Genomic DNA, 13,431 nt, shown 5'->3' with positions numbered 1-13,431 from the left:
GCCATGCCTGACCCCACCCAGTTTCTTTTTAAGATGGGGTCATGCCGGGCAGTGTGGCAAGCACCTTTAATCCCAGCAGAGGCAGACGGAGCTACCTGAGTTCGAAGTCAGTCTGGTCTACAGAAGGAGTTCCAGGACAAGTTTTAAAGCTACAGAGAAACTCTGTCTCAAAGTGGGGTGAGGGAGCCAGAGTCTCATTCAGTAGCCCTAACTGAGCTAGAACTTGCTCTGTAGATAAGACCAACCTCAAACTCACAGAGATCTGCCTGTCTACGCCTCTTGAGTTCTGAAAAAGCCATATTCTCTTATATTTGATGTGAGAGACTAATTTATATTCTTACCCCTGATTCTTTTAATTATGTTGTGCTTTTCAAAGGGAGGGTTTTGTTTGTTTGTTTTAAGTTTCTGAAAAAGAGAAAGTGAACATTTGACCTGTACTCATATCAGACTTTAGTCTGATCCATGGAGTGTTAATGGATCTGTTTCAGTTCCTACCCCAGGGAAGAGGCTTCCTCAGACACATGTCCCATGTGACACTTCTGTCCTGTCATTCTGCTGGCTCTCTACTGCCTTTCAACACAGAGGCACATGGCCTTGAAACTTGCCCAGTATGGCTGCTTTTTCATGCAGAGTGAACTCTGCTCTTCTTGTAATGAGAAGTACTAGCCCCCTCCCCACTTCCATCCAGAGAGAGTGCTGCACAGTGTCAGGATTTAAAATGAAACCTTTGTTATAGCCCATGGGGAAAAATGGATCTGATCCAGCCACAAACATCACTCCCTGCCATTCCTAGTCTATCGAGAGTCTTAGCAGCTCTGAAGTTTTTTAGAGGGAAAATTTTTTTGCTTTGTTTTGTTTTGCTTTGCTTTGCTTTGATTTGGGACATGGGGTGGTGCGGGAAGCAAATGCATGGCATGTTTTGTGCCAGTGAAAATGAGGACAGTTGAGCAGAGGCAAACTGGAATGTAAACTGTGATTGACCCGTAGCTGTGGCATGACTTCTGGGCACCAGCAGGTCAGCAGTACAAGTTGCCATCCAAAAACAAGGTATCAAAGTTGCCAAAATTCCATAAAGCTCTGGGGTTTTCTTATCTGGGGAGGTTGCTATTCAACGATAAAGACTAAGGTTAGGGTGAAAGTCACACTACCTTTCTCCAGGATTTGAGAAGGGTTGCCTGCCTTGGCTTTCTAGAAGCTATTTATTAATCCAGACTAGAGCTGTTCCCCCCTGCACCATCAGTGCACCACAAGCAATTTGATGGCGGGCGTGGGGGGTGGGAGGGTAAAAGATGCTTTGCTGACCACGAATTGTTCAGCATAGCCCTAAGGCCTGTGTGCCTGGTTTCTCTCTCTAGCACCAAGTTTGAGTTTGCTTTTTATTTCAGAGGATTTCAGCTGTGGTTTACTCCTGTTGCCAAAGGAGCTCCAGGCATGCACCACTGTTTAGGATCCAGTGGCCACATTTGGCAAGCAATGGTTTGAATGACCTCTCCTTAGGAGCCCTAGGTCACTGGCTGGATTTCTGCCTCCCTACATTACAGGCTCTTCCTGTATTGGGAGTGGCAGTTGGCCAGGGCATTGTATTTCCACTGGCCTGAAAACATGCAGACCCTAATGAGCTTGTGAGAGGGAGGATAGCAGCACAGGAAAGGCTGGAAGCAAACTGTTGGGAGTCCTAGGTTTGGGGCTCCTCAAGGGGAAGTTTGGGATCAATGGGTGGGCAGTGAATGTAATAACACCTAAGAAGGCAGAGCTATGTGTCTGAGTTCTTCTTTTTCTTCTTTTTGTTTTTAAATTTTAGACAAGCTCTTGCTGTGTATTCTAGACTGTCTTTGAACTGTGTATTCTAGACTGTCTTTGAACTTCAGATCCTCCCGCCTCAGCCGCTCAAGCACTGGGTTTATAGGCATGGGCCACCACCATGTTTTGTTTCTAAAGTAAATCATTCAGTAAAGAATCTTTTACATGATGAGACTCCTTTTATAGAATACAGTTTTCATATCTGAGACTTTTAGGGAAGGTGTAGGTATTACAGTCTAAAAGAAATTTGTTTATTATTTAGAACCCTATTTCAAAGAGAAACTCTTTGTTGTTGTTGTTGTTTTGAGACAGGGTTTTTCTGTAGCTTTGGAGCCTGTCCTGGAACTAGCTGTTGTAGACCAGGCTGGCCTCGAACTCACAGAGATCCCCCTGCCTCTGCCTCCCAAGTGCTGGGATTAAAGGCGTGTGTCACCACCTCCGGGCTTTCAAAGAGAAACTCTTTAAAAAAAAAAAAGATTTATTTATTATGTATTCAGTGTTTATGTATCCCTGCAGGCCAGAAGAGGGCACCAAATGTCATTACAGATGGTTGTGAGCACATGTGGTTGCTGGGAATTGAACTTGGGACCTTTGGAAGAGCAGGCAAAGCTCTTACCCACTGAGCCATCCCTTCTTCAAAGAGAATCCATTTAATATTGCAGGTTAAAAAAATAGCATGCCAAAGTGTTATAGCCATTTATCCACTAATTGAGTTATTTTCATCTCCAAACTTTGAATACTTTGTTCTCTTTTTTTTTTCTTCTATTTGTACAAAACTGTAGGATACCAGAAAGGTTTTGTAAGAGTAGCAAAGAAACTTCTTAGGCAGTAGTTCTCTGCTTGGGAAAGGAGGCATCATTTTTCCAGGTGCTTTTAAGGATATGCCTCAATAATGGACTCTCTGTATCTGTAGGATGGAGACATTCCCTGCAGTGGCTGAGAAGGTCCTTAAGGAGTTCCAAGTGTTGCTGCAACATAGCCCATCTCCTATTGGAAGTACCCGTATGTTGCAGCTTATGACCATCAACATGTTTGCTGTACATAACTCCCAATTGAAAGGTAAGAAAAATTCAGTTTCTCCTTCTAAACAGTTGAATTTAGTATCTTTTCTATGTACCTTATCACTTCCCCTGCTCTCAAACATACACACACATACACCCCTCGCCACTATTGCTTCTTAGGTCTTAAGTCTCTGAATTCCGTTAGACTCTGGTGCTTGGGTGGGATAAAAGGAGAGATTTATGAGTATAAAGTTTAATTTAAAAATCTAGAGATACTTTTGCACATCTGGCCATGTTAATGGCAGCAGCAAGGCCTCTTAGAGGCTGCAGACCCAGTTTTTTCCCAAGGGAGAGGCATTGCTGAAATGTTTCATTCCGAAGACCGTATGCTTGGCAGGGATTGGGAATTGCTGTTTCTGGACTCATGTACCCTGTTTGTTCAATATGGAAAAGTCTAGTTCCCTGTGGGATATCCCTTGTGGGACCCTGCCAGAGAGTAAGAACAGAGAATTGATGAGCTTTGGTGACTCAAATCTGGAAGCACAAAACCTACCAGGCTCAGAATTTGGCTAGTGTACTGGTATGCACTCTGAAGTGTTTTTCTGAACGCTTGGTGTTCTCTCTCTCTCTCTCTTTCTTTCTCTGTGTGTGTGTGTTGCGGGGGTGTGGGGAGGAGGAGGGAAGGGAAGATTGGTACAGTTTTTAAATGTTCTGATGACTATGTCATGTTTGAAGGATATTTCTAAGATTCCTTCCCTTCTCTGTACCTCACTTAGGTAAGGTTGATGTTGTTTGACCTGATAGAAATATGTAGTATGAGTGACATTATTTTGTGTTTCTGCACAACATGTTACAAAGGATTCATTCTAGAGCATCAACAGACTAGAGCCATCAACAGAGAGTGTTTGGTCAGATTCTTATCTGCAATGCCAGGAAGTAGGAATTGCCCCATGGAGACTGTGTCATAAAGCAGATCTGATGTTTCTAAACAGTGCCACTGCTCTTCGGTTGTCCCTTTTCTCAGAGCCCTCTCCTCTCATCCTGTAGTCCATCTGGTTCCCTTCTTGTCGTATTGGGACTTTTGTTCAGCTTACTGCTGGTAGGGAACTTCTCATAAGTGAATGTACCACATTTCCCTAAAGACAGGGATGCGCCTGGCTTTTCAATCCCCTCTGAATCCTGGAGGACTTTTCCCATCAAGCTTACTGAAAACTGCATCCAGAATTTTTAGCAGTGGGCAAGATACAGACGTATAAGAGCCTTTCTCAGTGTACCCAGTCATTCCTGAGGTAGCTGTTGACACGGGGCTGCAAGAGGACCTGGAATCTTGCGGGGAAGCGTTGGATTCTAAGAAGAAAATAGTTGGTAGTAGTGGCCTGGTGAGCCTGTGCAGTCTTAAAGGGAGGGAAATTTTGCTACCAAGAAGGAAGCTCTCAGGGTGTGGTGTACATGCCTTTAATTTTGGTCTACTTATCAAGTTCCTGGCCAGTCAGAGCTACATAGTGACACTTTGTCTGCTCTCTGGGCTCTAGAAGCAGGGCCTCCAGTTGCCCTGCATTCATTTTCTGCTCTCCTACCCAAACCACCCACTGCTGTGTGAGTTGGAGAGCTGGGACACACAGTTCAGGCAACAAAGGACCTGTGGTCTCTGTATGTGTGAACGTAAAGAGCCCGTTTTCTTTTCTCTTTTTTTTTTTTTAAATTTTTTTTAAAAGATTTATTTATTCAAACAGTATCCTGCCTGCAGGGCAGAAGAGGGCACCAGATCTCATTATAGATGGTTGTGAGCCACCACGTGGTTGCTGGGAATTGAACTCAGGACCTCTGGAAGAGCAGTCAGTGCTCTAAACCGCTGAGCCATCTCTCCAGCCCAAAAGCCTGTTTTCAACAGTTTCTTCTGTGTAGAAAAATATACCCTGGGCTTTTCATGGACTACTAGTGAGTCTTTTTCTTGTAGCTGTTGCTAAGTAAAGGCTAAGAAAATAGGGGTAAAGGAAGGTGAGGATAGAGGAGGACTGTTCGGTATTTGAGGTCAAGATATTTTTGTAGGGCTTTTTCTGTAGTTGGTCGTAAGGTGGATCCTCTAGCCAGAAATGACAGATAAAGACCTATGGCCCTACTCCCTTTACTGCTCTTGGTCTGGCTCTCAGCTCCATGAGGCAAGAGGAGCCTAAGATGAGGTGGTCACAGGCTCCAAGGGTGGTTCAGGGAAAAACAGCCCAGGCCACAGGATATAACACTCAACTGGGACACAGAGCTCTGCGGACGTGCTGCCAAGTACCCGGTGTGCAGCTAAGGCGGCCATCCAGACCCCACTGTGTGGGCTGCCATTGGGAGAGGGGTGAACAGAGCACTCAGCAGGGCTGGTTGGTGGGAAGATGCACTTTTCCATTTCCCAGCACATGAGTCATCATCTCTGGGCCCCTGTGCTGTGCTTGCACGGACAGTGGCAAGAAGGGGGTGTTGTGGCTGAGTAGCAGCATCTGTGTCGGGGGTGGAGAGCGAAGGGGGTTGGGGAGAGGGTAACGATTTAAATCCTTCACTAATCAGCAGCACTTTGAATCACATTTTTATGAGTAAGGAAGTGATAAATCAAGCTCTGTGTGTTTAGCCCCCAAGTCCTGTCAGCTGGTGCCCTTCTAACGGGTTCTGTCCCAGCCAGTCTGTAGGCTGTCACAGTCACCACCCAGCCACAGGTCCCTGGCTGTCTGAAACCAGGAAGCAAGGCCTGACACGGCCTGGCCTCCCAGGTGCTCTGGGTCCATGGTGATTTGGCAGTCATTGCAAATTACAGAACATCTGGACCATCATTTTTCTTTCCATTCCCTCCTGGATGTGTCCTTCTGGGTGGGTTGTTTGCATATGTCAGTTCCTGGGCTCTGTAAAGTAGAACATTAAAGCCTGAAGCAGAGGTGATCTTGTTAGATTCTTTTGTTCTGTGCCAGAGCCATCTCCATAGATGTGGGGTCAGGATTATAATTTGGAAAGCAACAGAGATGTTCTTCCTTAAAAAGTATGTCCTTTGTTAATGGCCTAGTGCTACAATACCATAATGGATCATTTTTGTGTTCAGTGATCTCTTTGTGGTAACTACCTGCTTTTTACATCAGTAGGCCAGAGGTGGAAATGATTTGGCTGCTAACACTTTATTGTGTTTACATTTCAAATATGCTTTCTTTGTAGACATGGAATATTTAAATGCTTTGGATGTGGAAGCAGACACTAAAGTAGAGGGGCAAAACTGTGGTGGAGAGAATGGTGTCCTACATTAGAATGTAGGAAACTGACTTCCTTAATCATGAGCCCTGTGTAAAATCCTACCTCTGTGGGATTATAGCTTAGAATCTTAATACTTTCTATGAGATGGTTGAAAACAGATATGTTTGAGGTGAAGACAGGAGTATTTAGAGGTTCTGGTATAAGGGTGGTATTTCTTAGACACAAGGTGTTTGTTGAATGCATAAATGAGAAAGGTCAAGGAAAATTGTGGTTTTTTACCTTGCCAGTGTCCAAAGTTGGTGGCTACATTGGTGGTTCCTGAAGTGATGTCATATCTATGCCATTTTGAGCCTGAAAGGATAAAGGGCCTTCTTCTGTGTCTCAATATTAATACTTCAGTAGTGACTGATAGGAGGCTAGAGGGTGAACTGCTGAACTAAACCACAAATACTCCAAGAACTTGAATTTTTAAAGAAATTGTAATTTAAGGAAATAAAACTAGTTTCTTGAAGACAAGTAACTGAAGCAACATTTGTGGTAGGGCATCATGGAAACCTTTGCATCTCTCATCTGTGCCCAATTTGCTCCAATCTGGACTTGCCTTTGTTGCCCCCACCCTTTTCAAAAATATGTTTTATAATTTTTGGAATCAAAACCATCTCAGGCACACTGTTTTATTTTACTGTATTATTAGATTATTTTTCCTATAAATCACTGGATGTTACTCATTGGCCACCACTAGAATAACTTCCCTTTTCTGTGTCCTAGCCTTTTCTTTTTGCTTCTCTGCTAGTTCATAGAGTGTATCTCCATTTCAGCCCTCTAAAAGAGTCCTGGTAGCAGCAGCAAGAGGGCACCCAAGAGGCACTTCTTGTGTGCTGTTCATGTTGCTTCCTCTGAGAAAACATTTAGGTGTTATAGTTGAGGTAGAGCTAGTCCGGCCTTCATTTCATGATTGTTTGTATCTTTTTTTTTTGGTTTTTCGAGACAGGGTTTCTCTGTAGCTTTGGTGCCTGTCCTGGAACTAGCTCTTATAGACCAGGCCTGGCCTCGAACTCCCAGAGATCCGCCTGCCTCTGCCTCCCGAGTGCTGGGATTAAAGGCGTGCGCCACCACCGCCCAGCCGGCCTTAGCTCACTCTGTAGCCCAGGCTGGTCTCAAACTTGAAATACCCTTACCTGACCTCCTTAGTAATAGGAAGACAGCTATGCATCACTCTGCCTAGCATATGCATGCCTCTTGTTATTAATATTCCTGAATTGCAAGGGAGAGAGGAAATGCTACATGGGTGTCTTGTAGGAATTTAAAACTATGGCTGCCTACCTGGTAATAACAGAGTTTAACCCATAGGCATGGGCTTCTTCAAGCCATTAGTTATATATAGAGTTGACTCCAGTTAGGAGGTTCATTTCACAGTCAGAATTTGTCTTTCAGCATAAAGCATACCCAAGACTTTAGGAAGAGCAGTTTGTTCTCTCTATCGAATCACTTCTAAGTCTTTTACTCAAGCAGAATGTATGAAGTGTCTAATCCTCTACTTGACAGAACAGTTGTACAGAGGAAATCCACCTTTCATAAGGGGTTAGACTTTAGTTTAGCTGTATAAACTGTCCCTCTCATTCCTCCTCCTATATCCCTGTTGATAGAAGTCCTTGGGCTCTTTCTCAATGAGAATCATGGGTAGGTAGATTTCTTTAATAACGCTACTGGTCTTCATTTCCAGGACTTCTCAAATTAGAGTAAAATTAGCAGATAGAAAGTCAACATGGCCAATTTTTTTTGTGACTATAAAAGGTCAGAATGGGTAAGGTGTGGGAAGGCAGGCTGGAGGAGGCTGCATCAGTAAGCTTTCCTCTTGTCAACAGGCTGCTTAGCCAACTCCTTTCCCTTGGCAATCTGATTATGCCTTTTGCTGAAGTTCCCTGAAAAAGAAGACAAGAGTGAAAGAAGTAAACTTCAAGGCAGGCACTGATTTTTCCCAGCTCTGAATTCCAGTCCCTTTTCTTGTCAGGACGAATCTACTGCTTTAGGCTGAGGAAAGTAGTGGAAAGTTAAATGAGAAAATACAGTCATGTCAATTAAGTGAAAACCTTACTCTAGCATCCTATCTGTTGAGGACATGGTCTTTGTTTACCTGAAGATAACAGTGTGGTTGGGTAGCTATGGCTGGTTTGGTGTCATGCAAAGGTGCCATATCCCTGTTGTTAAGCAGTGATTATAAGTGGTATATTTAGTTTTTGTTAGCATTTTATTGCTTCTCAATTTGGCATCTTTTTCCCTTCCTTGGAAAGACTTATACTGGAGGAGAAATAATGTTTAGGGGAAATTTGGCAGCAGTATTTGCAGCCACCCTTTCCATCCTTTTTTCGGTGTTTACTAATTTTCAGTGTTGGCACTCAAATTCAGGGCCTAACACATCTAGGTAACCACTATTGTTAATCTGAATTCCTAGCCCTAAATCTGTATTTAAAGCTTGATTAAAGGTGGTGCACACCTTTAATCCCAGCACTTGGGAGGCAGAGTCAGGGGGAGCTCTGTGAGTTCAAGGCCAGCCTGGTCTACAAGAGCTGTCCAGGACAGCAAAGACTGTTTAGAGAAACTTTGTCTTGAAAAACAAACAAACAAACAAAAAGCTTGATTTATTATTAGACTTTTCAACAGGCCTAAATTTTTTGATAGAAATACATAAAAGCTGATTTCGAGAGAAAAAATTTATGTGTTATCTGCTATTTTGATCATATTCAGCCCTGTTCTTCTGATTCCATTCCCTACCTCCTACTCTCCTAACTTCATGCCTTTATTTGTTTTTAGAGACAGTTTTTTGTTTGTTTGTTTGTTTGTTTGTTTGGTGTGTGTGTGTGTGTGTGTGTGTGTGTGTGTGTGTGTGTGTGTGTAGCTTTTTTGTGGTTGTCCTGGAACTAGCTCTGTAGACCAGGCTGGCCTCGAACTTACTGAGATCTTCCTGCCTTTGCCTCCCAAATTGATTACCACTATATCATTCCTGCCACTATTGTACCAATTGACATATCTTACTATGGCTCTTTTATTGTAGTTCACAAGGTTTGTGACTGGTTCAACCCCCCCACACACACACACAGCAGACTATATAACACCTTCCAATATCATAAAAGCAGTTAGCAGGAAGGGAGCTTTCTAGTCAGTACCAACTTTATTTCTCCATGTCCTATGGCTAGTCTTTAGCAACAGGGTCTCACTGGTTCAGTTCTGGTGGCCAAACAAGAGCAATGGCAATAGCCTAAATTATTTTAGGGGTCTCCAGGACACCTGTGACCAACTCAAGGCGAAGTATCCCACACCTGACACTGGGCTTTGCATTTGGCAACCTATGGCTTCTGCAATGAACATAATATGCGATATAGGGTTAGCTCCAGTTCAGCTGTTTTATTTGGATTGGGGGGGAGGAGGGAGAGAGGGAGAGAAGGAGAGAGAGAGAGAGAGAGAGAGAGAGGAGAATAAATGAATATGAATCTGTTTCCATGTGTCTTTTTCAATTATTCTTAGTGTTAGTTATTCCTCCCCAGCTCTATTCCTCACCTTACTCTTCCATTCCTACCCCAACTTAAACCTCCCTCCCCATTATTCTTTCTTTCCCCTTCTTAAATCACTGGTGTTCTACTATCCTCCCTCCTTTGAGATCTTTTTTCCCTCTTCATCAGTGGTTCCTTTCTAGTTTCCTGGATTCTATAGGTACTTCCAAATTAAACACACAAATATAAAAATGCAAAGCTAAGATCCATATGTGAGTGAGAACATGCAACATTTGTCTTTCTGGGTCTGGGTTTCCTCACTGAGTATATGTTTCAAAGCTCCATTAATTTACTGGGAAACTTAATAATTTTGTTTTTCCTTAGAGCTGAATAAAATAACATTGTATCTAGGTACCTGATTTTCATTATCAACTCATCAACTGATGAGCATCTAAGTTACTTCCATATCCTAACTATTATGAATAGAGTGATGAATATGGATGAGAATATGTCTCTATAGTAGGAGGAAGAGTCCTTTGGGTTATATGCCTAGGAGTGGTATACCTGGGTTATATGGTAGATCTATTTCTAGTTTTTTGATGAACTTCCACACTGATTTGGCTGCACCAGTTTCCACGCTCACTAACAGTGCATTCATTACGTTCCCTACTTCCCATATCTCTGCCAACATTTGATATCTTTTATTTTGTGTTTTGAGACAGGATCTCACCATATTATCCTGGCTGGCCTGGAACTCACTGTGTAGTCCAGGCAGACCTTGGACTCACAGAGTTCCTGTCTGCTTCTTGAGTGCTGGGATTAAAGGTGTGGGTTACCATGCTCAACTAATATTATTTTCTTTTTCTTAAGATTTAGTTTTATTTTATGCATGTGGGTGTTTTGCCTGTATGTATGTCTGTGTACCGCATGCCTGCAGTGCAAAGGAGACCAGAAGGCATTAAATCCTCTAAAACAGGAGTTAGTGTGATATGGGTGCTGAGGACTGAACCCAAAGAGCAGAACCACCTCTCCAGTCCCATCTTTCATTCTTTCATTTTCTTATTAGCCATTCTGACTAGAGTAAGATAAAATCTTAAAATAGTTCTAATTTGCATTTCCCAGATTACTATGGATGGTGAAGACTTGTAAAAATATTTGTTAGCACCAAGCATGGTTAACATATATGCCCATATATATACATGTTAACATGTATATACTTAGTCATCACAATTAAGATACTGCACATTTTTGTCATCCTGTGTAATTCTTGTTGAGTCCATCCTATTCATTTCCACCTCTGGCCCTAGGAAGCCACTGATTTGTTTTCTATTGCTGTAGTTACCTCTTGTCTTTTTTGGAGTTTCATGTGTATAAAATTGTTTACTGTTTACTTTTTTGTGTCAGGCTTAGTAAAATATATATTTAATTTTACTAAGAAACTCCTTCTGTTTTTTTTGGTGGTTATATACTTAATAGGCATCGAGGGTTCAGCTTTATAAATTTGCCAACAGTGGCTGGCTGGTGGTGGCGCACGCCTTTAATCCCAGCCCTGGGGGGAGGCAGAGACAGGTGAATCTCTGTGAGTTCGAGGCCAGCCTGTTCTACAACAGCTAGTTCCAGGACAGGCTCCAAAGCTACAGAGAAACCCTCTGTTGTTGAAAAACAAAAACAACAACAACAACAAAAAAGCCAACAGTATTTGATATTGTCAGGTTTTGGTTTTTAGTTGTTTTGTTTTTTGTTTTTGTTTTGAGACAGGGTTTCTCAGTGTAACAGCCCTAACTGTCCTGGAACTCACTCTATAGATCTTGAAGTCACAGAGATCCACCTGTCTCTGCCTCTGTAATTCTGGGATTAAAGGTCTGTTAGTTTTTAAATCATGTTTCCCTAATGAATGATTTTTCATGTGCCTGCTATTTGTACATCTTACTTGGCAAAGTTAGGTCTCTTTTCCATTTAAAAAAAAAACCAAGTTGCTTTTAGTCAAAACTCTTTGCAAAATTTGTATTCAAGTTGCATATCAGATACATTTTGCAAATATTTTATCCCTGTGATTCCTGTTCCAGTGACTTTTTTCTTTGTTCTTACCTGCGTTTCTTTGTTTTTGTGATGAGGATCCAGAACTTTGTGTATCTTGACAAATACTTTTCCACCTGGTGGTGGAGGCAGAGGCAGGCAGGTCTGTGTGAATTCAAGGCCAGCCTGGTCTACAAGAGCTAGTTCTGGGACAGGCTCCAAAGCTACAGAGAAACCTTGTCTCAAAAAACAAACAAACAAAAAAAACCCCAACCAAACAAAAACCGATACTTTCCCACTTAGCTCTTTGCCCAGCCTCTCTCTCTCTTACCTTCTTTTGAATAGATTTGTTTTTGTTTTGTTTTTCAAAGTTTTTTTTTTTTGATATTTGATTATTCTAGGATCTATACTAAATATAGTTACCTTCTCAGGAATAAAAATTATAATCTTCCTATTCTCCTTAACAAAGCAAGGACTGCAGGACACTGAAATTCTGCTCATTTGTTTGCCTTTGTATATTCTTATATCTTTTTCACTTTCAACTCTGTAAGACAAGTTCTTCGTTGTTTGTTTCCTTGTTGAGACAAGACCTTTCTCTGCAGCCCTAGCTATATTCAAACTTGTTATCCTCCTGCGTCAGCTTCACAAGTTCCAGAATTACAGGTAGGTTCTACTACCATATTCCTATTACATACATTAATTTCATTAATTTTTCCCTTTCATGATCTTCCTGATTGTTTTTTTTCCATTTGTATTCTTTTAAATTTATTTAGTGAAGATCTTTGATGAGAAACTTTTCTTTTTTAATCTGTGCATGTGTGTGTGCATGCAGGTGTATGTTACTATGTGTGGAAGCTAGAGGTTGATGATAGGTTTCTTTCTCTATCACTCTCCACTGTATTTTTTGAGACAGTCTCTGAGTGAGCCTGGAGCTTGCCGTTTTATTTAGACTTGTTGTTCAGCTAGCCCCTCTCCTCCTCTAGGGTTGTGATTACAGACATCTGCTGCTCTACCCAGCCTTAATGGGGGTACTGCAGATACAAACTCTGATTCTCAGCCCCACTGAACCATTTCTCCAACCTAAAAACATTGTCTTTTGTTTTTCTGGAAAAAGACTTTGTTTAATCTTATTTCCTAAAAAGTTGTGTTTGTTGGTAACAGACTTCTAAGTTTTCTATAGACACTTAAGAACTGTTACAGAGTTCCCACTATTGCTAAGTAAGGTCAACTATCTGTTCCTTTATTTCTTTTTTATATTTATTTATTTATGGTTTTTTGAGACAGAATTTCTCAGTAGCTATGGAGCCAGTCCTGGAACTTGCTCTGTAGACCAGGCTGGCCTCAAAACTCACAGAGATCCGCCTGCCTCTGCCTCTCAAGTGTTGGTATGAAAAGCATGCAGCACCATCACCCAGTTATTTCTTTTTAAAAGCAACCCTCACTCCAGTGCTTTTCATGTTTAAAGAAAAAAATTAGGCTAGTGATATGACTCTGAGGTAAAGGTGCTTGCTGCCAATTTCATGCGGTAGAAGGAGAGAACCAACTCCTGCAAGGTGTCCCCGGATCTCCAGAAACGTGCCATGGGATGTACATTCTGCTCAAAATAAAGTAAAACAAACAAAAATACCAAAAGACTTTGGTTTTAGTGGTTTGTCTAGGTTTGGGTTTTATTTTCTTGCTGGGAATTTGATGGGTTTTCATGTGTCTTTAGACTTTTTTTTGTCCTGCTGGTCTTAGGATATTCTTAGCGCTCCCCCCTTTCCCCCCAATTCTGCATCTTCCATGCTTTCTCTGATTTGACATATGTTAGACTTTCATGGTCTTTGATGCTTCTTAAGCCTTTGTTTCATATTTCTCTCCTCCTCCTCCTCCTCCTCCTCCTCCTCCTCCTCCTCTCTCTGTCTGTC

The 13,431-nt window shown here is 42.0% G+C and overlaps 1 protein-coding gene across 2 annotated transcripts in view; it reads left to right on the top strand.

Annotated features, from left to right (window-relative positions):
• Nucleotides 1–13,431, top strand: part of Smg6 (SMG6 nonsense mediated mRNA decay factor) — a 249,788-nt gene that overhangs the window by 64,516 nt on the left and 171,841 nt on the right. For both annotated transcript variants that reach the window (XM_050128896.1, XM_050128897.1), the window contains exon 10: nucleotides 2,714–2,859. In XM_050128896.1, coding sequence (XP_049984853.1) covers nucleotides 2,714–2,859 — 146 coding nt within the window. The remainder of the gene's footprint in view (nucleotides 1–2,713; nucleotides 2,860–13,431) is intronic.

This window comes from Alexandromys fortis, unplaced genomic scaffold (genome assembly GCF_014885135.2).
Source record: "Alexandromys fortis isolate MF-2015 unplaced genomic scaffold, M_Fortis_MF-2015_v1.1 scaffold_80, whole genome shotgun sequence".
Lineage (NCBI taxonomy): Eukaryota > Metazoa > Chordata > Mammalia > Rodentia > Cricetidae > Alexandromys > Alexandromys fortis.
Note: the sequence above shows the minus strand (reverse complement) of the source record. Positions and strands in the feature narration are given on the sequence as shown.